The sequence below is a fragment of the Eucalyptus grandis genome, chromosome 5, assembly GCF_016545825.1.
Source record: "Eucalyptus grandis isolate ANBG69807.140 chromosome 5, ASM1654582v1, whole genome shotgun sequence".
Taxonomy (NCBI): Eukaryota; Viridiplantae; Streptophyta; class Magnoliopsida; order Myrtales; family Myrtaceae; genus Eucalyptus; species Eucalyptus grandis.
In genome coordinates, this window is record NC_052616.1 from 49429101 (window position 1) to 49454889 (window position 25789).

Sequence of the window (25789 nt, forward strand, 5' to 3'; positions counted from 1 at the left end):
ACTCATATTGGACGTCCTGATGAACTGACCTAAATCTCTTGAGGGCCGAGATTTTCCTAGACAGATGTCTGGCGGTTCGGCATCACTAGCATGACTGAGTGGGGACGAAATGACAAGTCAATCTTTTTAAGCAACCGATTAGGTGTTACAATTAAAGAAAGGAATCTGGTCTTTGAATTCAAAGAGTTACAAACTCAGATCGGGAAAACATAGTACAACTGTCATGTGAAACACTCTCTAGTTCATCAGACGTCATTGATTAGCACCAATTTGCATCAAAGTAATTGAAATATGGTTTGACTGATTAAGTGTTCCTCTAAACTTGCGAAATCACAAATTTGACACCATCAAGAACTCCTTATGTATAGCATTCTCTATGCAACCAATCAAAATCACAACAAGGCAGGGGGGACGTTCGGCCAGGAATGAAACAAAAGCATGAACCTGAATGATAGAACTCCACCAAAACAATTCATCACAAAATTAGCACCAACCGTAGTTCCTACCCAGGAAGCAATGACCCACTTGCCGTCACTCCAGTCATGGTGAAGCCTCAGATTAGACTCATTGAAATTTAGTTCTTCATTGGATGTGCTGAAGTAGACAACATACGAAGAGCCTTTTAGAACTTTGGAAATTACACCAACCCACCATCCGTCATTGTACCAAGCATCAACTTTGCCGAGTTGCTTGAAACGCCTGGCTGGAAGATGAGGAGGGTAGGGCCTGATATACCGTGAATATGCTTCTTCCCTCAAAGGTTCAGTTTTGTCATCTGTTTTCAAGGTTAGGTATTCGACCAGACCTATATAGTCGATGACAATTGCGGAAAACCAAGAACCCTCATAACCTTTTTCATCACTGCCGACCTCCACAGTTTTACCCTTTCCAAACTCAGGGGGTGGCAATGATGTCCCTTTATCAAGTCTTATCTTGAATTTTATCTTGTGAGGCTTTAACTCCATCGTAGATGACTTCTCCTGCAAGTCAATTTTCAAGAACTACAAATGCATTAGAAGAAAGATGGCAAAAATATAAAATATACTCAATGCTGGGTCTAACTGAGCATACGGAGTCATTCAGCCACCAAAGATACATAACAACTTGCCAGCATGTGCTGGCTAATGCCAATGGAGTCCCAAATCTGGTCCCCTGTGCAAAATATGCAATTAAATTGAAGCCAGCTATGCGAGAGTTCTATGAACATTTTTTGTCCCACTTCAGACCACCATGTGAAACAGCATTATTTAGCTTTCTTCTTCTTCTTCTTCTTCTTTTGGGGGGGAGGGGGGGGGAGGCTCAAGGGGAGAGAGGTCATCCATTCAACTAAGAACATCTTCAAGCTCTCAAGACAGCAATACGAGCCATAGTTTCCTTGTGCATTCAGTTGCAACTTTTCTCAACAAAATCAAGTAGCTTTCCCAAATTTTTTGCCCACAAGTTCAAGATGTCATTGCTGTCTTTTGTCATATGTTCCAGACGACTCCCATCAGCTAGTCTATCTTTTATCACAAAAGTTGAGATTATTTTCCATCCTCTGCTTCACACTCAAGACAAAGCAACCAAAGAGGAGGCTGAGCAGCTCATTGTCCACACAATACAGGATAGTCAAAAGATGCATGAGCTCGAATTAACCAGCCATAGGATGGTTGTAGATGTACTCAATAGCAAGACGACAGGAGTCAATTTTATCAGCTTCCAAATCTGAGATTTCAAGCTTAAATTCTTCTTCCAGTGCCATTACAATCTCTACGTTGTCCAAGCTATCTAGACCCAAATCATTTTGGAAATGCACATCAGGAGTCACCTGCAAAAACAGAGAGAAACCCGTCTTATGAAATCCTTGCCAATTTGCAATGTCATTCTTTCATTTAATCATCACACGAGATTGGAAGAGCAAGATGTTCTACATACAACCAACACTTATTTTATACATTATTTTCCATTTAAGCTTCGGCACCCTTTTGGTGCCCCAAAACAACAGTTTCGTATGGAGAAGAGGAAGATAGCAATCAAGCACAGGACCTCTTTAATAAGAGGATGCAAATGAGTAACTTCACCTTCATAGTGTGCTCAAACTCCATCAACGAGTGAGATATATTGGGAAGCAAATATAGTGACAAAAAAGAAACTGACCAAGCACTCAAGGAACTGAGAAAATATGAGCATAAAGCAATAGGGAGGGGAAAGAAAGAGACATAACAAATACATATCCTCAGCAGTAGTACATGACAATTGAAAGATGAAAATCAACTAAGATTCACCGAAAATAGAGTTATGACAAAAGAAATTAGAAAGCCAATTGCAACCGAATCAATCAAAGGCTCTTTAAATGTAGTGTGTAAATCCTTTTCAGAAAGTAATCAGACATACTTCAGAATTTGATGGCAAAAAGCTGATCTTTGCGTTTTCAGTGGAACTCCAACATCTTTCAAGGACAATATACACCTATTGCCCTTGGAAATACAAAGGATTATCCATCAGAATTGGTCTTATTAAAAATTCCCATAAGCATCCATCTGTACTAATGTAGTTTAAAGGACATTCAGTCCAACTTGTTATACATTTGATATTTAGGTTCTTTCCTCTTCCTCATTTTAGTTCTTTCTGTAGTTTCTCTTGTATACTGTGTGTAAGTATAAAAATATATTTGACTTTACTGATAGATTTTATATAAAAAAGCAGGGCAATTTTTAACAAAATGCCATCTCCAAGGAGCAGGAAAAACAGGTGATCTTTTCAATTGCTGGACATTCAACATAATAAAGGGAATAAAATATGATTGTCAAGATGGAATATCCAATTGTCCAATGTGATTGTCAAGATGGAATATCCAATTTATTAAAAAGTTCTAAGAAAACTAAACTTACAATATTTAGCCCATCTTGTTTGACACCTACACTAATTAACTATATATTCTAAGGGAATAAAATATCCCAATCATTATCATTTATGAGTAAAATGACATAATCCTACTACTAATATGCATGGGCTAATAATGAGAGACATTGGGACTAAATTCCACATGAGAAACAAACAATCACTTAATAAAACTAGATGAACAAATGCCTCCAGCTTTGTCACCAACCATCTCTACCTATTACTCATGCTACATCGGGCGAAGAGGAATCGGAGATTTTGTTGCCGCATTCATTGCCTTGTATGAGCAAAACTCTACAAAATTCCTAGGGTAGACTGAAGGTTGCCTAGCACTTTCAGGTATCTCTTCATCAAAACGATGACACAATTTTTCAGTGGAAACTTTAAGGATCCTAAATATATAAGCAAGTAGATAAATCAAATCAATTTATAAGAAATACAAGAAAGAGCACCCAATCAGGCTAATAGTTAGATCGAGGTAGCTACACGAGTGCCATTTTCATTTTGAATGCCAATACCACTTTTTATCTAAACTCCTGAAGCCCACCTGGACTCATCATTCAGGTCCCCACTCAAGTAGAGTCAAAGATAAGCAGTGGCATATTCTAAGCATTGAGGAATATCAAATATTCCATTCGAGCAACTTTCCAAGATTAAGTTAAAGCTCCATATCTGAAACAATACTAAAGTAATAGTATGTACTGCCGCGCCCTATCAAAAACCACTTCTCTGTCCAGAATATTTGCCCAAAACCATCAAAAAGCAAGAAGTTGCTGACTGCTTGCCCAAAACACATGGAAACACTCACGTCCATACATGCATGTGCACATCGAAACAGCTAACTCGATTCCCCGAACATCTTTCATCTTCTCCAAGTTCATCATTGTTTAATCAGCACTAAATAAAAGACCGAAGGCAAAGGGACGAGATGACTTAACACTCGATTCTGACACTTCTCATCGGCATCTCATTACATGCCTTAAACATCAAGCAAGCGTGAACAACAGATAGGTTCCTCACAATCTCATGCGAACATTTTGGCAGCAACTACAATAGACAAGCTCATGTACGATTTCAGATTTCAGTCACTGCCCGATGCTAACATAGGCCTAATATCGAAATCGCCATTCAAGCCCAATCAAGTCGGCACAAGACATCATACATTACAGCTGCCGTCACGGATTCAAATTTCACAAGCATTCCTAAGTCCACACTAAATTTTCAAAAAACAAAATGCAGGGCATAGTCTGAACCTAAAGCCGCCACCGCTCTTTCAAACATTGCGCACCAAGCAGCACAAACCTCCGCCGACACCTCGAGGTATGTTCACTCGATAGAGAGTTCGAATCTCCCGGGAAAGCACATTCACTTTCAGGCTGGTCGATCGCAAGCGAGTGAGCGGAGAAAGGAATCGGAAGCGGCACTCACCTGGAACAGTGAGACGTGACGGAGTTGGCGACGGAGGAGAGGAAGGGGAGGGGCCTGGGGGCGGAGGCAGAAGGGCATCGGCAACGGCGTCCGGGGCGGAGGCGGAGGCGGAGGGGTGTCGGCGTCGGAGTCGAGGGCACGGAGGCAACCTGTGGAGCGTCGGCGGAGATGGAGGGGCATCGGCGTCGGGGGCAAAGGCGGAGGCGGAGGGGCGTCGAAATCGGGGGCGACGGGAGGCAACCGCGGAGAGGCGTCGGCGTCCGACTCGGGTTGGGGCGGAGGCGGAGGCGTGTCGGCGTCGGCGTCGGCGTCGGAATCGGGGCGACGGAGGCAACGGGCGGAGAGGCGTCGGCGTCCGACTCGGGTTCGGGGGCGGAGGCGTCGGCGTCGGCGTCGGCGTCCGCATCGGAATCGGGGCGACGGAGGCAACCGGCAAAGAGGCGTCGACGCCCGACTCGGGTTCGGGGGCGGAGGTGGAGGCTGCGTCGGCGTCAGCGTCGAAGTCGGGAGCGACGGAGGCAACCGGCGGAGGTGGAAAGGGCGTCGGCTTCGTGCGGAGGAGCGTCGATGAGAACGGGGAGAGAGAGCAGAGGAGGGGAAGAGCAAATGGAAGCACAAGGTTTGATTTTTGTTCTTCCCCCGCAACGGAACGGAGAACGGGGAGAGAGAAAGAGGAGAGAGAGGACGAGACACGGTCGCAGAGGCGAGCAGAGGAGAGAGAGCGTCAGAGGGTGGGCCCCAGGAGCGGCGCGCGCAAATTTTGAACCTCTGACGCCGTTGCCTACGTGGAGCCATGTGTCGACTCCTGAGTGGTCTTACCCACCGCCTACGTGAAGGGTAAAACCTACCCAATATTTTGCCGTTGCCTACGTGGAGCCACGTGTCGACTCCTGAGTGGTCTTATCCACCGCCTACGTGGAGGGTAAAACCTACCCAATATTTTCTCGTGAGGGGGACGTGCTAACAGAGAGAGAGAGGAAAGCGAGGGGAAAATAGAAAAGAAAAAAACACAATTGACAAGACCCCTACTTTTCATCTTCGCAAGGGGTTCTTTTGCTGCGTATCCGCACCACCGATCCGCCCGCCGGTCTCCGGGCAGCAACGCCGCCCCTCCTTCGCCGGTGATCCGCCTCAGCCAGCCCAGCGCCCGAGCCGCCTTGTTCTGCTACGCTTCTTCCACGAACCGCCGGATGCGCGCCGATTCCGCCGCGACCCGCCTCCTCGATCTCGCCACGCCACCGAAGCTGCAGCAGCCCGAGTGCAAGTGCCCGGATTCGCCGCTGCTGCTGCCGCCTTCCGATCAACGGTAGCTCCCTCCGCCCACGGCTGCCACCACCTCGCTCGACGCCGGCTGCGCGACACCCCTGCTCGAATCCATACTCCGCACCCGGCAAAGAGCCTGCCACCGCGCCGGCCCACGACTCGCTTGCTCGCTCGCCACTACCGCGCGCCTCCAACAACCGCCGCAGCAGCCCAACGACTCGCTTCTCGCTACAGCCGTCGCCGACACTCGCCGCCGCGCGCCTCGCCCGGGGGCCGCTCGACGCGTCCTCTCCGAGTAACGTCACCACAGCAGCTCGCTGCTTGCCGTGCGCCCGCTATTTATTTTTCCTTCGCGCGTGCGGGTCCGCCCTCGCCGGGACCTCCAATGACCGTGTCCAACACCCATGGTGACCCACCGCCACATTGCGCCTTGAGCCGTGCCGCGTCCATTCTACCGATTGGATTTTTGAAAAATTTCAATATTAGGTAGAGATTTATTTTATTAGGTTGATTTAATTTATTAGGTAGAGTTATTTTATCTTATTTTAGTTGTTCATGTTTTGCCTCTTTGTTTGAAATATTTTCGCTGCACGATTGAAATTCCCGATGTTTCGCTTCGATTTGCAACCGTATACGAATTTTTATTTTATCTACAATGCTTTAGATAAAATAATTAATTACGTGGGAATAAAATCGATATCTTGATCTTTAAGGTTTAAGATCAATTTATCGATTTTATTAGAAAATTGATTTTATTAGCGAAGTAAACAAGTTTGAATTTCAATTCGAATGATAGATATCATTTTTGATAACCATGGATTATTTGGTTTTTATCTTTTAATTGTTCTATTTATCCCGAAAATACAAAAATAAAATTGCATTTGCATTCCATGTAGATTAGAATTGATTGCATGATAGGTTAGTTTTTTTAAAATGCATGTTTAGAAGGTATCTAGAATAGATAATAGTTCACTTTAGTTAGATTTTTATTTTTAGTGATTTTAATTACGAATTTTTCATTAAAAAATACAAAAAAATCATGCACATGTCAGATAGAATTAGGTTCATGAAAAGCACGTCATTTAGTAATTGTTGCTAGATTCATTTAATTAGAAATTGCCCGTCATTAGAATTAGGTCATTTGGTTAATATAGATTGCACATTTAATTATTGCATTTCTTTACTTTTGAATTTCATGAATAAAAACAAAAAAATTACTTTACTCATGTCATATAGTTTAGGCTATACAACTATGTAATAGCACGCATTGCATAAAGCATGATTTTTGTTAAATAAGTGAAAACAAAAAAGAAATTGCATATTAATTAGAAATCATATCTAAGATTGTTGATATGAATTATGATCTAACATTGTAGATGATTTCGTTGTGCTGAGATAAGTTTTGCAATTTATTCACTGCTTTATATGGGTGTTAAATTGGTGGTTTATACACCCACATGATCATCTGTTAGGGAAGTAAATTAAAATCAATTCAAGCTGCTTGCAAATAACATTTTTAAAAATAAAAAGAAATGGTATCGAAAAGGCATTAGAGAAGTAGTGTAACCAAGTCTCCGTACCCAAAATCTCTGGTTCGTAGGAGTAAAATAATTCTTCTATTATTTTACTTAGGTGTCTAATCGACCTACCATAAACTGATTAGTGGCGACTCCCAGATAAAATCTATTTGCATGTTAAGAAATTTGAACCTAAATTGTGAATTGGTATAAGCTTGGGAGAGCTCGAGCTAAGTTGAGGCTTAGTAATCTATTAGCCAAACCTTAAGTGGATCACCCGAAAATTTGGTCGCGACATTCATATATAATAAAAAAGAGTGGTTGTAATATTGTCTTTTTTTTTTTTTTTTTTTAATTCCATGTTATGTGCGCATTGGTAGTCTTTTTTCTTTCTAATTTCGTTTGTTTTCAAGTAATATTTATCTGTGGCAATTGTTAAACCTAAACATATATTTCTTAGTATATATGGACCAATCAAATAGACGAAGCGAGTAATTGGCTCTAAATCTTACAACTAAACACAAATATCACATAGGACCCAATTATCATCCCAATTATAAGAGAATAGCTTCATTAGATATTTTTTTTTTTTTCAAGGTAATGGTCAGAAGGGCTCCTCTTCATTAAGACATGAACGTTAAAACGTCATCATACTCTCACCCCTTCGATTTTCAGAAGTAAATTCACTGTGCATTTGTGCACTTTTACACACCTTTAGACTGCATTGGCTGAGTTGGATGGGCAAGTGACAATTAGTGATAACTTTTTATTTTATTTTTTAATATAAAATATTATCCATTTGATAGACTCATGTGACGAGCTCAAATTGGGTTAAATGGGTGAGTAGATGTTTTCATAACTTAGGATAAATATGGATGTGTTTTGATAATACAGGTCAGGTCAGGTATGAGTCGCTGAAATTATATTGTATAAAAATGAGTCAATTTCGATCGAACTATTGCGATCCAACCCAATTCACCCATTTGACGGGTAAATGTCTACTAGTGATAGCTACCCATTACACATATATCTAATATTTATTCACTTCAATCCTTTAAAAAAAAAAAAGATTCGTTTCTCTTCATACATAATCTGCCACGATCAATAGCTATGAGTGTTACCAAATCCCCTAAAGGTAGCCTTATCCGAGAGAAAGGGAGTAGGAGGCAACAGCTTACCATTAATTCTTTACCATGTTTTCCCATAAGAATAAAAGTATAGATTATTGCTCTAGGGTATCTACATAAGCATACAAGCTTACGTACATGCGCATAAATATATGTACATGTACATATATATATATATATATATATATATATATATTTTTTTTTGATAAGAGAAATTATATAGCTACATATTGAACCCACATAAGCATACAAGCTTACGTACATGCGCATAAATATACGTACATGTACATGTATATATATTTTGATAAGAGAAATTATATAGCTACATATTGAACCCACGTTGGAAAATTCTAAATAAGAGCATAAAGTGCCATCAATTTCTCAAATAAGGGAGCGAAGTAAATTTTGTTTCAAATAAAGGTACAAAGTGCTATCATTTTCTCAAATAAGAACTTGAAATAAACCTTATTTCAAGTAAGGGTGTAAAGTGACCATGTTAGTCTTAATGAAGGACTTGACCTCACTAGCATATCAAGGGCATTTTTTTCATTTACTTTTTTATTTTCTTTCTTTTTTTTTTCCTTCTCCTATTTTCTTCACAAAAAAAAAAAAAGAAAAAAATACATATAGGAGGGCTCCCCACCTATGGCTAATGCCCCACTAATGATGGGGCGGCGGCCACAACCGAGAGGGCTGGTGATGGGTTTTCCTTTATATTTGTCTTTTATTTTTTATTTTTCAAGTTTTAGCCTTTTGTGTTCTTCTTTGAGTTTTTTATGGAAAAAAAAAAGGAAAAAAGGAAGGAAAAAAAAATATAAAGGACGGAAATGCCATTAACCAGCCGGTGAAGTTAGGTCCTTATTTAAGACTAACTGTAATATGTTGACTTTTCAAATGTTGAGGGCCTGCAGAAAAGTGCCAAAAAATAAATAGAGAGAAAAAGAAAAGGAAGAATACTCAATCAACGATTGAAAGGGGGAGACGCTCGGCTCAAAATAAAAGAGAGTCCGAGAGCTGGCGCAAGAAACAATCAGAAAGAGAGGAAAGAAAAGAAGAAGAAGAAAAGAGAAAGAGAAAGGGCCTTGCATGTACACGCATGGACACCTTGTCGAGCCAACTCAACTACATATCACAATGCTCAGTAAGTTCTCACGTGCCCTCATTCGTCCAATTGAAGTAGTTTTCAAAGTTAGGGCACAAATTCGAGGTTAAGTTGATTTTGAGTTTCGAGGTTTCATTAAGGAGTTTTTGGAGCTACGATTTTTGTGGTAGTCTTGGCTATTGTAGAGTCGTGGGATTTTACAAATCTTAATTTAAGTTTATAGTTTGCTCAACACAAAATTTTGAAGTTTCCTGTGCGTGATGAACAGTGCGCGCCTAGCAATTTCAAGGTTGTATTTCGTTGATTTCTAGCTTGATTTTGGATTGGCTAACTTGAGGTTCTTGTAATATGTTGAAATGGCTTTCTATTGACTGTAAATGCATTTGAAACGAAGTTCGGTCGAAAGAGTTATGGCGTGACCAAGTTTCAAGCTCAAGCTTCACATTGCGAACACTTTGATTAATCACTTTGGATATAAGATTTGTTAGGGCGTTAGAGTTATTTTGTTAGTGGTTAAGCTTAGTTTATTCGAGCAGTAGTTGAGACAGTGTTTTACTTGGTTTTGATGCTATTTCTCGCTTATGATAGGATTGCGAGTTCGTTGATTCAAGTGAGCCTTATTATTTGGTTTGGGGCATATCCAAGCGAGTAGTGCTATCTCTCCTTTTAATTTGTAAACTCATATTTTAAAAATGAAAAGTTTGAGGTATATTATGTGTACATTGTGAAGTGGCTAAAAGGTAAAAGTACTATCATAGCATATTTGATGCATAACTTCAGATTGTGCATTTACTAGTCTTTATTCATTTGAGAAAGGTTTGAGAAATGTGTTATGGAAGGTGTCATGAAAGTTGTGAACTGATTTGTGGAATGGGTTCTTTAAGATATGAAATTTGAAATGGGGTGAGAAATAAATTGTGAATGCCTGATGAACAGAGTTGGGAGAGAGGATATATTTTGGGTTTGTGGGATGCTTTCGTGAAAGATTTGTGTTGATTTGAGTATGGTTTGTAAAATATATCTAATTCAATATGTGAACGAGATTTATGATATGGATTCTAAATTGGTTTTGTAGAGAATTGATTGATGAAAAGTTAAGTTTTGGTTTGTGAAGCTAATTGTGATGTAGACTGGTAAAGAACTAAGTGTTATATGATAATATAATTTCATGGCAGCCACCTCTAGAGCATTTACTATTGATATAAGTTAGTCAAGGATTAAGTGCTACATGAAAACGTAACTTTGTGGAAGCCACCTATAGGGCCTTGTATTACTTAAGGGCTAAGTACTACACGATAACGTAGTCTCGAGGGAGTCATCTCTAGGTCCTTAAGATGTGATGTGCTATGAGATTTATCGGTGGGATAGACCATTGTTGTGTGATACGAGTTTGATTAATGGAATGAATCATTGACATGGAATATGACAAGTTCAATTTTTGAACCGAACCAGTGATACTTGTTTTGATATTATGGACAAATGGGAAATTATGCTATTGATATAGCTAGTTTGAAATATTAAATAATTCATTTTATTCTTGCAATTTGTAAAATTGGATTGATATAAGTGAGTCACATCTTTGAGTTCTAAATGTGTAAGGTGGAGGCTTGATCTACTTATAAGATATGTACTATGTATTGAGCTGTGGTTGCTCACTTCTCTCTTTCCCAATCTTTTCAAGTTCCTCACTTGGTGGCCATTAGAGGAAGAGCATTATCATAGGACCTTTTGAAGTTGGATTGTGGTGGTTCGAGGTTATATATTTCGAGTGTAAGGATGGTTGTGTCATTTCCATCCCTGTAGGATTTGAGGTGTGACACTAGCATTGCTACTTTAGACTTTTATTTAAATAATATTCACTTTAGGCCTTTATTTTAGAAACGAAAAGGACTTCAAGTCTTTATTTAAAACAAGATCAACTTCAAGTCCTTAATTGAGAAAATGAATGTACTTCATATCTTTATTTGGAAGTTTTAGTGAACTTTTGATTTTTTTTTTTCCCTCCTTCTTCCTCCTTCCTTTTTCCTCTAATCGGCAGTGGTGAGTGCTAGCGAGGCTCGTCCCTGCCGAGCACTAGCATTGGTGAGCCTCACTTAGCGATGATGAGGCCCTGCCAGATTTGGCGAGGCCACAACTTCCCCATGGCTAGTGAGGCTTGCGCAGCCCAGAGACTGCATGAGGTCACGCTTCATCCCCCCGGGCTTTGGCAAGGCACTTGTCGAACGGGGTGAGGTAAGGCATCATCATGGCTAGTGAGGCTCAACTCTCGCTAGATTTGGTGAGGGCGAGCCTTGCCTAACCATTCGCAGCCCTCACCAGAGTTGTGCAAAGTTGCGCAATGGCAACCGGCTAGAGGAAGGAGGATGAAGTGAAGAAAAAAAAGAATGAAAAAGGAAAATAAGAAAAAAATTAATAAAAATAAGATAAAAATAAAATATTATTAAAATATTATACACGTTAGCGTCGACCGAATAGTCGGCTAAAATTAGGCGAATGGACTAAATTGACACAATTGTAAAAATTTTAGAATTAAGTTAACAAAAAATAAAAAGGTTTATGACTAAATTGGAAAAATTACAATATATTTATAACTGTTATTGTAATTTTTCCTGGAATTTTCCCAACCCGTGGGTAAGCTCTAGGCTTGCAATTGAAGAGAAAAGCTGCTAAAAGTCATTTTTACGGTGGCCAATATTCCTCTGCCCATTTAATTTCCAATCTATTATCTTTTTCTCCCTTTTTCCTTTCTTATTATGGAATATCAAATGGCAGGCGAATTGCCCAAAAAGTTCTAAATGTGTTGCACTTGTGCTAATAATGTAAAATTTTTCAATTTGGCCAATTAAATCCTAACTCTTTTTTTACCAAAAATAAAAATAAAAACCCAACACTTTTAATGATTTGCCAAAATATAAATGCTGACCATCCTACACAGTATAATTGATGCTAACGTAGCCAATTCTATAATTTTTAAGTAATTTATCTAATTTTTTTCTACTTCTTTCCCTTTTTTGTGTCGATCGCCAACCATCAGGTGGTGAGAGTTGACCTCGCTTGGCAAGGATCGGCCTGACCAAATTTTGCAAGACTAGTCCATGCCTAGGAAAGGCCCAATGAGGGTTGGCCTGGCCAAATTTGGCGAAGGGGTCCTCAGTGGCGCTCACGCTCACCCTCACCGGCACTTGCTCTTGCCCATAACAAGCTCCACTGACCACTGGCAAAAAGAAAGGGAAGGAAACAGAAAGGTAAAAAAAAGAAAGGAAAATAAAATTTAAAAAAATTATTGATAACTTATAAAAAAAAAAAATTATTCATATCAATGCTAATCATGTTACTTGGGATGTCTAGCGTCCACTTCAGTGATTTTTTTTATCAAAATTAGTCAGATGGACCACATTGGTAAATTATCTAAAGGTTTAAAATTTAATTGGTCAAATTAAAAAATTTAGGACTAAATTGATAAAAGTACAATAAATTTAAGAATCTATTGGTAATTTTCCCTCAAATTGTGCCATGGGCGCAAAGCTAAAGCGTCGCAACTCGCAAGCTTGGGAGAGAGGTAATTGCTAGGGATTCTGACTGGGTCAATGTAAGTTCCTCCGACTAGTTAAATTATAGTTGGTTCACGCCAAAACGGGAGGATTCTCGAGAAATTCCTTAATTATAGTCCAACTGAAACAATCTCCATTAAAAATGTCATCTCATCCTCAAATCTTGTTTCCGCATTCTCTTATGAGAGAGAGATATATATATATATACTTTTTTTTTCTCAATTTTGTTAATATTTTGGATCTTCTCCGGTTCAGATAAAGTCATTCACATAATTACATGGCAGAAGAAATTGTAAATGTGAAGAAAATCAGCCTGAAGCATTTTTGTATAGTGAAATTCATTAGACAAAGTAAGATTGGGTTATTCATTACTCGTCATTTTCTTATATTTGAATAAGCTGGTCAAATTGGAGATTAATTAACTTTGTTTTGTGCTTGCTTTTCTTCATCTTCATGCAAGGAATACGAATTTCATTTTCCAACAAAAGGAGCAAGGCAAGACTAAAGAATAAAAAGGAAGAGACCAAAGGGAAATGCACTCGGAAGTGCATTGGCTACAATAGAACTTCTCGGAATTGTCTATTTCTAGCATCAAGATAAGAATAATTCGGGGGAGAGGACACGGATTTCATTTTCCAACAAAAGGAGCAAGGCAAGAATAAAGAGGGAAAAGGAAGAAACCAAAGAAAAATGCACTCAGATTGGGTACGGTAAAACTTCTAAAGATTGTCTATTTCTGGCACCAAGATAAGAATAATGCAGAAGAGAGAATTGTGTAAATTTTATATAGTACTATATTATTATATTATGATGTAGAGTGAGTGGCATTATTTATAAGCATTATGAAATGACTATATTAGATAAAAATATATTATGATATCAATTATAATTAATCAGAAATATGGGAAAATATTTGCATCATCCCAAGAGATATGAAGAATTGAGAGTTATCTAAGATCTCCAATATATATAACATCCCTTAAACTTCAAGCGACCCAAAAGCGGTCACTTGTGGATTGGAGAAAAGATTGAAAAAAACACTCGGGTGGATGTGCCTTTATGAAGACTGATCGATGTTAGAGAACAAGTCTTGTAGGCTATGCTATCATTTGGTTTGCTAAAGAGAGGACTAGCTGAATTGCGCAGGCTAAGCATTGTTGTGGTTCAGGCTATGCAACTGTGGAATAGGCTAAAGTGGCTAGTGTCTTTGCAAGAGGCTGACACGGTTGCGTTTATACTATAAAGAGCATCATGTAATTTATGTACATTATGATGAATAGTGTATGAGCCTATATGTGGAGTATCAAAAAAATTCTAAACCTTTTAATTTAGAGCTACTCCATTCTTAAATTTTTTAATTCTGTCAATTTAGTCATAAACCTTTTAATTTAGAGCCAATTAAGTTCTATCAGCTAATTTTAATTAGATATTACTAATGTGGACTTTGGTTGTATTACGTAGCATAATCAGTGCTGATGTTGACATTTTTAATAATACTTTATTTTTTTATTTTTTGAATTTTGTTTTCCTTTTTTCCTCCGATAGTTGGTATAGCCATAGTTGGCGAGGGTCAATGATGCCCATCGAGGCCGACCAAGCAAGGGCAAGGGTCGACCTCCCCAAATTTGGCTAGGCTGCCCTCGCCCTAATAAAAAAAAACAAAGAGAAAAAAAATAAATGAACAATTTAAAAATTATTTTAAAATTTTTGTATCAACGCTGGTTGTGCTATATAAGATGACTAGCGTCGATGTTAGCAATATCTGGTTAGAATTAGTAGAAATGACTGAATTGTCGCTTGGTCAAAAAAATTAGGAATAAATTGATGCAATTAAAAGGATTATAACTAATTGGCATTATGTAAAAGGTTTAAGACTTTTCTGACATTTTAGGTTTTATGATATGACTATATAAAATAATAAATATCGTATCAATCGTAATCAATCATGAAATGCGCAATCTAGAGATATATGTACGAGTCAGAGAGATATGGAGAATTGAGGGACGTATGCAAAATTCCCTAGATGTACATCCTTGACAAAGAGAACTGAATCAGAACGTTTTCCTATGCCATTACCTAACGAAATTGTATTGGATATGTCTCCTTATTGGGGTCTGTTCGTCACTCCTGGAGTTTCGAGAATTCCAAAGATAAATATGCCCAGAATAAAAAAATTATATATAACCTAATTTAATATATCATTCGTTGTTACATAACTTAATATACAACTTAAAATATATCCAACCATATATATAAACGTGTTGTGTGAATTCAACTTACATTTTGTCTTTCGTGTGGCTTCTTGTCCTCGTTCTTTCTTAAAGTCTTAATATACAACTAACACTAATTAATTAATTAATTTTTAAAAAATTTCTATGAGAATGGGTTTTCCAATTGTCCTAGCGATTATAATTTATTTAGGAGAAAAAGAAAACCAAAAGAGAGCCGCCTGACGATAGCTCATATTTGATCTCACGATTGATGATGATCGATCGATCAGCAGGTGACAGTTGATAGTCATCGTCGGCCATCCAACGGCTCATACAGCCGTCCGCAACTTTGCCGCATGTGAGACTAGCCCTCTTTAGTTTTCAATTATTAAAATCAGAAATAGACTAGACCATGTAACATATGACCGCCACCAGGACTTGCCGCTCCATTTTGGTTCCATGACTTCTTAAAATCTCTACACGTCCCTCACATTTTTCACGGTTGCACTACACTTCTCGTATCCTTTCAATTCTCTCTCTAGCTATTGAAATCCCAGCAAGAAATTCACATTGATTCTACAATTTAACTCGGCATGGACGAAATGTTTCATTAAATCAGCATGCGGAAGCAGATGTACCATCTTCAGAATCCCTGAGGCGATTAGCGGAGGTATTGCCGAGGCATGCCGGCCTCGCATCGTCTCTATTGGCCCATACCACCATGGGGAACAGCAGTTGCAGATGTTTCAGGTACACAAGAAGAGATACCTCCACAATATGTTGGGCCGAACTCAACCGCACGGTGTCGGCCTCGAGGACCTCATCAATACAGTGGCATTGAAAGTGGAAATGATCCGGCAGTGCTATTCGGAGAGCACCGAATGTTTCAGCGGAGCTGACCTTGTGAAAATGATGGTTGTTGATGGATGCTTCATCATTCAGTTCCTCCGTCAATTGGCAGGGGTCATACCGATGGATCCCCCATTAAATAATATATACGTGTTGTATTCTGTTGTACGGGACCTTCTTCGGCTTGAGAACCAGGTCCCATACTTTGTTCTCGAGGATTTGTTTGAAACAACGAATGTTCCAAAAGGAACGCGGTCCTTGGCCAATCTTGCCTCCAATTTCTTCAACTATGTCATTGTAGGACCCGGCTATGACTTGGAAAGGCAGATCAATATAAAAGGAGTGCATTTACTCGATTCATTTCGTCTGAGTTTAATACCTCATGTCCAACAAGACAATCCGGTAAAGAAGAGTTCATACTGCCGTTTGATTAGATCTGCCTCCGAGCTCCGTCGAGTGGGAATTGGATTCAAGCAGGGGCAAGCCAGCACCTTCCTGGAGATCAAATTTGACAGTGAACGCAGAACTGTCAGAATTCCACAAATAGTAATAAATGATGATCTCAATTTCATCCTCCCCAATATGGTTGCTTTTGAACAGTGTTGTGGCCAAAGGGACAAGCACATAACCGCCTATGCTGCATTCATGGGATGCCTCATTCGCACTGCTGATGACGTACAGTTTTTGCGTGACTGTAAAGTCATATCGAATCACGGTATGAACAACCAGGATGTTGCACGCTTCTTCGGTGACGTCCGCAAGGACGCTAGAATAGAAGTCCATGAGACCTATCTAGCGCCGCACTTTTCATTTTTAGATGAGTCTTTTAAGTATGAGCAGGCTCATCTTTGTTGGGCACAACTCCTAAATGCTTTTCATGACAACCCATGGTCGGCTCTTTCAGGCTTAGCTGTTGTAGTGACGCTTGTAGGCATCATTCAAACGGTGTATTCTGTGTTGCAGTACTATCATCCCAAGTAGCAGGAAGCATATAAAAGCTGCATCTTCCAATTTCATTCTATATATATAGACTATGTTTTTAGTGAATCTTTTGAGTTGTTGATACTTTCCTTGACCGGATCAATCTTGAGTATGTGGATTAACAGTTATCATGACTAAAGTGGTGATCACTAAGGGAGAGCACAAACCGGTGATCCCATTCCGCTCGGGAATCCATAACTTACTCCACCCTAGGCCTAGTCACTATTGAGTTCCATGGAACTAAGGATCGGATTAGCCGGTTAAATGGTGTTCTACAACTAATAAAACCAAAATTACATGACAAAAAAGGTGTATTGGTGCAAAATGATCGTTATTTTACTAGCCATGCTAAATACTTGTGTTACAAATAAAAGTAGGTAGATTCATAATGATTTTCGATTTTTTTTTTCGTTTTTTTTCTATGCCAAATCATTGACTTCAACTACTTACATATTGTCTTTTGTGTGCCTTATTTGCCTCATGCCGACCGTAGTTCCTAAAAAAAATGTGTCATTTCTTTGGTACCTCCCTAAATAAATGGGCTGTGAAGAGATTGGTGTTCATATTCATTCATATTATGAAATTTCGATTTTTTTTTTTGTCTTTCTTCTTATACTACTTGCATTTTTTTTCTTTCGTGTGGCTTCTTGTCCTCACCTAAACTTCTCAAACCGGTCATTTTAAATTTCTATGAGCACGTGTTTTCCAATTGTTGTTATGATACCAATGATGGAGGAAATATTAATTTTCTTTTATTTTCTAGATAAAAATAAGTTTAAAATTCACACCCAACCCACAATAGACTCCCTGGTTCGAGTCCTACCCCTCATATGGTAGGGGAGGGGTTCGAAACTCTACGCCCCCATTGCGCGACTTAAGTGCAGTGCCGTGGGAGGTGAGCCCCCATGCTAGTGCTCCCCTTGGTTTAGGCAGCCAGATGTACAGTGGTTCTAGGGCATTAAAAAAAAAGTTTAAAATTCATAAAAAATCATAGAAAGAAAATAATTATGTCAAAGGAGACTGAAACCATTAGGGTCAATTTTGTCGATCTAGTAAAGATATGAGTAGCCTTACTTGCATAAGGGGTAGGAAAAGCCCTATCCAATCTTAGTCAACGATCCCCGGATGTGTTGATCTATAATTATTTTTATATAATATTTATATATACTCCCTAAGCATAAACAAAAGAATTGTTTCCAGTGATTTATATGTATCATTTTTTTGGTAATTTAAATTATGAATTGACCTTTTAGTCTTCCTACCATGAAAATGGCTAATCAAAATCAATTAATGCAAATTGCTTAGTTTGGCCTTGTGTGTGTTCCCGTCGAGATGAGTGAATCACGCGTTCGCCGACTCATCTTCATTTGGCCCCACGCCTTTTTGGATATTTCCCCCTCAACGACTTGTCTGCTAGGGGTGTCAATGGGTCGGGTCGGGTCGGGTCTTGTTGTTACCCGACCCGACCCGAAACACAATGGTCACACCGACCCGGATTGGCTCGACCGAAACACATTAGATGGTCTAATGTGTTTCGGGTCGGTTCGGGTCGGGTTGCTGGGTATCTTCTTCTTCTTCTTCTTCTTCTTCTTCTTCTTCTTCTTCTTCTTTTTTTCTTTTTCGGGTGGTTGTAACAGTCCCAATCTTTTGCGAACAGGTTATTACAAGAACACAAAATACCTATTAATAATTCCTGCGGATGCTATTTTTCAGGGACAAGCCATATGATGCAGAACCTGCTAACCAAGTTAATTATATCTTCTTGAGGCTACTAGATATTCATGAATTGGAAAGAACTGGTGAGTAAGACTGTCCTTAAACCGTAGTCCAACAAAGCTTCTTGGTGACGATGAACGAAGAAACATCACAAAGAAAACAAAGACTCCATAAAAGACAAAGTAGATGGCTCATAAATTGCTTTGGAATGCATAGCGTGGTTGGTGCAGCACCAATACTCACAGCACAGCCAGTTGCAAGAGCCCCGCAAACAGCGACCAGTGTGCTAAAAACGAGATGAGCCATGACAGAAGAATCGCTGGAAGATGTGGAGTCGCCATGATTGCCACAATTAGAGACTTCTTCTTTGAGAAGCAGAGAGCATGTTGAGAGCCCATCTTCTTCTTTGCCCTCTCTCTCCATGTCTCTTTATTTCTAATGAGCAAGAATTGCAAGGAATGGACAAGAAGTACAAAAGGCATTTGAGGCAGCCCTGAGAAGTACTAGGTTCTGATGAAATAGTATGTTGACTGATGATAAGATATAGCACCTGCGTAGCAAACACTAGCAGCTCACCAACAGCAAAAAAAGCCAGAAAAGGGTACATGCTCTTGAAACAAAAGGCAGAAAAGCAAAATATTTCCCCAAGGAATGATGATACTGAAAGGAGCTGTAGGAAACATTCGAAAAGAAGTTTAAACACAGATAATAGGTTGCAAGTTCCGCTAATAGTAAAAAGGGCGCCACATTATAACTTCAACTTTCCTCAGTTACTAGTCCACAACTGTTGCAGCATGATATGCTGAAAAACAGTGCACATTCATTCTGTTCTTTCACAAAGGGCACATTACTACATCGGAGACAATTCCAACTTTTGTCCATCGGTCTATCTAATTTACAAGCTCCTCCTGAATATAAATTACATTCCCTCAACAATAACACTATTTCTAAATATCAATTTCAATTGAAGTAAAGGAGCCATAGGAGTAATTCTGAATTTTTCCACGCTAAAACCTTTCTAAATTACAAAATTTTATTTTTATCTTTTTAAAGTACTCACGTGTCCATCAGATTATCATCACTTCATTCAAGCTTAGTTTGAAAGTGATGGAGTAGTCAACATTCCATGCCATAAAGGATTGCTGCCCTCATCTCTGTCCTATAAAATTCAATATTAAACAGATTCTTGAAGTATCAACACCAACAGCTCTCCCGCACAGAGTAAATTCAAATTGTCCTGAACCCTGTTTGCAACTTGTGCACTAAAATATCTACATCATAGAATTCATCCACCACCCAATTTAGCAAGTCTTCCCAACATCTCTAAGATCATATGGGGTTAACTACTACTACCCCCATCACCAGCAAAGGCTAGCCCACATGCTAAGAACAACACGGAAACACGGCTAGACCGCATAAACTCTCGAGTGCCTACATCACTACCTCAGCTCAGCCTAGAGTCCCAAGATTTCCACAGGAAGAGAGAGACCAAATCGCTCCCAAGGAAAACAATTCGAGCCCCGCGCAGCTCAAAAAGAAGCAAGCTCGAACGAAGGAACGAAGAAAGCAACCTCAAACAGAGCCCTAAAGAGCACCCGCCTCCTCTTTCACCACCACCATAGCCAATCGAATTCGGAAAAAAATTAACAGGAAAATTCAACGAAGAAGAAGGACGCCGAAGCTCCTCGCGGATCAAGAAATCGATGGAAGCACAGACCTGAGGGGTTTTCGGCCATAGACGGCAACGATCGACTGATTCGGCGACGACTAGGGTTCCGGCGTTGAGACGAGGGGTGGCGACGGTGAGGGCGAGGCGGAGGCGCATCGATCGGAGGAGAGGCAGTCGTGAGCGAAGGCACAGTCGTCGGAGAAGAAGGCGGAGCCGAGAGGGAAATGTCTGTGTCGACGGTAAAGAAAGATGAGGACGTGTTACTGTTTGTGTTTGTGTTTGTGTTTGTTCGCTTGTTTGGAAGTAGGAGTTAACGTGTTTGGGTCAAACAATGTTCCAACCCTAACCCGACCCGAAACACGTTTCTTTACTTGTTTTATATGTGTTGCCCGAACAATATCAAGACCCGAAACACGTATCATGCTTGTTTCATGTTCGGGTCGTGTTCGGGTCGGGTCGGGTCGGGTCGGGTCGGGTTTTTTTGGCACCCCTATTGTCTGCATGTAAGTCAAGTCTCTTTTTCTGACTTGACTGCATGTAAGTCGAAGGAGACTGAAACCATTAGGGTAAATTTCCTTGATCTAGTAAAGATATGAGTAGCCTTACTCGTGTATAAAGGGTAGGAAAAGCCTTATCCAATCTTAATCACCGATCTCAGATTTGTTGATCTGTAATTATTTTTATAATATTTATATATACTCCCTAAGCATAAACAAAAGAATTGCTTACTGTGATTTATATTTTTAATTTTTTGGGTAATTTAAGTTATAAATTTACCTTTTAGTCTTCCTGCCATGAAAATGGCTAATCAAAATCAATCAATGCAAATTGCTTCGTTTGGCCCCGCGCGTGTTCCTGTCAAGATGCATGAATCGTGTTACGCTCGCTTGTCTTCATTTGGCCCCACACGTTTTTGGATGGGTCCCCTTCAACGACAACTTGTCTGCATGTGAGTCAAGTCCTCTTTTCCGACCCCAAAACGAAAAAAAGTCCCCTTTTGAAGAGAAATAAGGAAGAGAGAAATAACAGTTATGTAACACCGACACGAACACGCGATTAACACGATATGACACACGTCGACACGTCATTTCTTAAAAATAAAGTTAATTCAACATGCGTTATATATTAAATATATTAATAATAATAAAAATAGCCTAGAATTAATTTACATGAAAAATATTAAATAATACCATTCATCATTTTAATTTGTTACAATAATACATAAAACTTAGAAGAAAAAATATTATTTAAAGAAAAATGCTGAAATGATATTTTTAAATTTATTTATTTATCATATATAACATTTTTATTACTTATTTCTTAGTAAAAGACTTTTTAAAAAAATAAAACAATTCTAAAAAATCAAAACTGAAAATAAAAAAATTGGTCCCGTGTGTATATTTATAGCATTTTTTTATTACTTCTTTTTTGTATATTTATATTTTGACCCTTCAAGTATTAGAAATTTTAAAATTGGCCGTGCGTGTCGGGATTGCGGACTCGCGTGTCGAGGAAAGAGTTGTCTGTCAGATTTTTCACACTCGTTGACGCGTGTCGAACGTGTCGGGACATATCGGGCATGTCGGACACGTGTCGAAGTGTCGGACGCGATACGAAAGGTACTGGGAGAGTATCGGTGCTACATAGAATAACAGAGAGAGAGAGAAGGGGGACCCAGGGCGGGCCAGCCCATTGAGCGGACCACATGTGGCATCCTAGGACCTAGTTCTACTTTCTGTCATCTCCCTCGTCCTTGTCCCTGTCCTCTGCTACACTTGCTCTTCCTTCTCTCTCCTCTGCTACACTGAGACCATCACCGCACTCGCCGCTCGGCTTGTTCCATGCCCTCTTGAAATATCTGCATGTGCCTCGCATTTTTCACGGTTACACTACACTTCTCGTATCCTTTCAATTCTCTCTCTAGCTATTGAAATCCCAGCAAGAAATTCGTGTTGATTCTACAATTTAACTCGGCATGGACAACAATCGAGGAGGTCGTCAAGCAACCGCTGAGAAACATGGGATCGAGCTCATGAAGCAGCAGCTATTGCCTTCCATGTCACAAGATATTGAGGTAGCGCCGAAATTGTTGACTGAATCAGCAGGCGAAAGCAGCTGTAGCATCTTCAGAGTTCCTCAGGCACTTGTCGGAGGAATTGCCCAGGCGTCTTGGCCTCGCATCGTCTCTATTGGCCCATACCACCATGGGGAACCGCGGTTGCAGATGCTTCAGGAGCACAAGCGGATATACCTCCACACCATGCTGGACCAAACTCAACCGCACAGTATCGGCCTCGAGGACCTCATCAATACAGTGGCATTGAAAGTGGAAATGATCCGGCAGTGCTATTCGGAGAGCACCGAGTGTTTCAGCGGACCTGATCTTGTGAAAATGATGGTTGTTAATGGATGCTTCATCATTCAGTTCCGCCGTCAATCGGCAGGGGTCATAGGGATGGATCCCCCATTAAATAATTTATACGTGTTAAATTCTGTTGCACGGGACCTTCTTTGTCTTGAGAACCAGGTCCCATACTTTGTTCTCCAGGATTTGTTTGAAACAACGAATGTTCCAAAAGCAACGTGGTCCTTGGCCAATCTTGCCTCCCATTTCTTCAGCTGTTTCGATTTAGGACCCGGCTATGTCTTGGAAAGACAGATCAATATAAAAGGAGTGCATTTACTCGATTCATTTCGTCTGAGTTTAATACCTCATGGTCAACAAGACAATCCCGCAAAGAAGACTTTATACTGTAAGTCGATTAGATCTACCTCCAAGCTCCATCGAGTGGGAATTGGATTTAAGCAAGGGCAAGCCAGCACCTTCCTGGAGATAAAATTTGACAGCGAACGCAGAACCGTCAGAATACCACAAATAGCAATAGATGATGATCTCAATTACATCCTCACCAATATGGTTGCTTTTGAGCAGTGTCATGGCCAAAAGGACGGGCACATAACCACCTATGCTGCATTCATGGGATGCCTCATTCACACTGCTGATGATGTATAGTTTTTGCGTGACTGTAAAGTCATATCGAATCACGGTATGAGCAACCATGATGTTGCACGCTTCTTCGATGATGTCTGCAAGGACGCTAGAATAGACGTCCGTGAGACCTATCTAGCATCGCACTTTTCATTTTCAGAAGAGTCTTTTAAGTATGAGCAGGCTCATCTTTGCTGGGCACAACTCCTAAATGCTTTCATGACAACCCATGGTCGGCTCTTTCAGGCTTAGTTGTTGTAGTGACACTTGTAGGCATCATTCAAACAGTGTATGCTGTGTTGCAGTACTATCATCCCAAGTAGCAGGAAGCGTATAGAAGCTGCATCTTCCAATTTCATTACATATATATAGACTATGTTTTTAGTGAATATTTTGAGTTATTGATACTTTTCTCGTGACCAAATCAATCTTGAGTATGTGGATTAAAAGTTATCATCACTAAAGTGGTGATCACTAGGGGAGAGCACAACCTGGTGATCCCATTTTGCCTAGGAATCTAGAACTTACTCCACCCTAGGCCTAGCCACTACCAAGTTCGCAAAACAAAGGACCGGGTCAACCGGTTAAATGGTGTTCTACAACTAATAAAACCAAAGTTACACGACAAAAAAGGTGCATTGGTGCAAAACCATCATTATTTTATTAGCCATGCTAAGTACTTGTGTTACAAATAAATGAACCTTTCGACCCAAAAAGAGCCCAATGCATCATAAAATGCGTCTCTACCATTGTTAACCTATTATCGAGTTGTCTCTTCCAAATATCAGAGTCGTTGCCCACGTAGAACCTGTTCCTCTAGCTGACTATCCTTGTGAGATAAGCTGAACGCCAGACCAGCCAGCTCACGAATCCTGTGTGCGATATCCCCTCCGCATCCTGCATAAAAGAATGTTTGCAAAAATGATGATGATTGATTCCATGAATCATAAAAGTACTAGGTATTAGCAAAGGAAACCATAAGTGTGGCATGGTAGCACGTTATGCACCTTAGACTAGCATAAATCAACGAGCGTCTTGTAACACCCAACAGAAGCCATGCTTCCCAAATGCTCGTACATGAATGGGTCTCCTAGAGGTATGTCTTTCGAGCAAAATGCCTTCCCTCCATTTTGCTTGCCTATCCTACGAAATAGCTCCTCCAAGAATGTTCCTTCCCTTTCCACGACCTGTTTCAGAAATCGGCATTCATATTATTTCCAAGGAAAGAAACCCTTTATGCAATGAGAAAGTGATAGTGAATGGCCAATTCCAATTTCAAATGGAAGGATTCATGCCATATCTTGTACAAAGTAGAGCAAGGAGATAAAGCTGAAGATTGTCGATCAAATGAACAGCTACAGTGAGACATCTTTAAAGGAATTAGCCAAGTGATTGAACCTGAGCTAAAGCAAGAAGCACCAGCTTCCCCGTCTGTTCAAGAAAACCTGCACAATCCCCCAGTGCAAACACTTCTTCCACTGAAGGTACCCTCAACCATTCATCATCCCCGATCCTGAAACAATTGAGAGGACAAATCATTCAATTGGAAGGTGGTGGAATACTAAAATGAGATTGTCACAGAGTTCTTATCATGAAATTGCTATTGCAGATTTAGATGACAGAGGAGAGAAGAAATCTTATTTCCTCACCTTCCACCAGGGGATTTGGGAAGATCAAGTGACTTGATAAACTTTGAGGGTCTAATGCCGGTGGACCAGACAAGGAGGCCATATGGAACATCTGTATCGTCACTCAGTACAATTTTCTTCGTGTGCACCTCTTTCGCCACACCTCTTTTAAGACAAATGCCGGACTAGCATTGAAAGCATTAAATTAGCACCAAAATGAACTGTTAGACAAGATCACGGTAACTTGAGAAAATAAATCAGTTTACCCTTTTTAGATGATTCGTCGCATACTGTCGTAAGCCAACATTGAATGATGACAGGATTTCGTTTGCCTATAAAGGGTGGTACATGTCAGAAAACGTTATACACATTTTTCCCTTAACATGAGGAAAATGTTCACCGACGTCTTTCATGATAAAATCACTTAATTCACCACTGAACTCCACCCCAGTTGGTCCACCTCCAATGACAACACAGTGTAAAAGGCGTTTCCTCTCTTCTTCTGATATGCCTATAAGATACAGAGAAATGAAGCCGTAAAATCTCGCCGATCATTAATTATTGAAAATGTGGAGGCGACAACAATGAGCATTTTCTTCTATTCCTGTGGCTTTGAAGGTTGCTCTTTAAGTGCAATTCATAAGGTAGGAGAATTGAAGTACCTGGATTTTCAGAGAGCATGAGGTTCAACAAAAGCTTCTTCCTGATTTCTTGGGCATGATTCACCTCACGAAGGAAGTAGGCATGTTCCTTAACACCCTTTATACTGAAAGTCAAGGGCTCTTGAGGCAGTCCGCCATTGCCAAACATTTCACAATACACCTGGTCAATAGGCAGCAAGATTTAGCAAAAGAGACACACAAAAAGGGAATACTGTGG

At 40.0% G+C, this 25789-nt stretch overlaps 4 protein-coding genes and 1 pseudogene across 4 annotated transcripts; 2 read left to right on the forward strand and 3 right to left on the reverse strand.

The window, feature by feature from the left end:
• Positions 1-269: 269 nt before the first annotated feature.
• Positions 270-4376, reverse strand: LOC108959615 (protein AGENET DOMAIN (AGD)-CONTAINING P1-like). The gene is made up of 3 exons (XM_039312449.1): positions 4309-4376; positions 1072-1807; positions 270-980 (listed from the first exon to the last, which is right to left on the reverse strand). The coding sequence occupies exons 2-3, from the start codon at positions 1096-1098 to the stop codon at positions 393-395; spliced, it is 615 nt and encodes a 204-aa protein (XP_039168383.1). The 5' UTR covers positions 1099-1807; positions 4309-4376; the 3' UTR covers positions 270-392.
• Positions 1631-4488, reverse strand: LOC120293983 (acyl carrier protein 2, mitochondrial-like). The gene is made up of 2 exons (XM_039313819.1): positions 4309-4488; positions 1631-1807 (listed from the first exon to the last, which is right to left on the reverse strand). Exons 1-2 carry the CDS (start codon positions 4486-4488, stop codon positions 1631-1633), a joined length of 357 nt encoding a protein of 118 aa, XP_039169753.1.
• An 11331-nt stretch (positions 4489-15819) lies between these two features.
• On the forward strand, positions 15820-16908 carry LOC104447283 (UPF0481 protein At3g47200). Its single transcript, XM_010061043.2, has one exon. It carries the CDS (start codon positions 15820-15822, stop codon positions 16906-16908), a length of 1089 nt encoding a protein of 362 aa, XP_010059345.1.
• Positions 16909-22114: 5206 nt separating this feature from the next.
• LOC104447284 (UPF0481 protein At3g47200-like) lies at positions 22115-23655 on the forward strand. The gene has a single exon (XM_010061044.3). It carries the CDS (start codon positions 22269-22271, stop codon positions 23304-23306), a length of 1038 nt encoding a protein of 345 aa, XP_010059346.1. The 5' UTR covers positions 22115-22268; the 3' UTR covers positions 23307-23655.
• Positions 23656-24034: 379 nt separating this feature from the next.
• LOC104447285 overlaps positions 24035-25789 on the reverse strand; it is a 36541-nt pseudogene continuing 34786 nt past the window's right edge.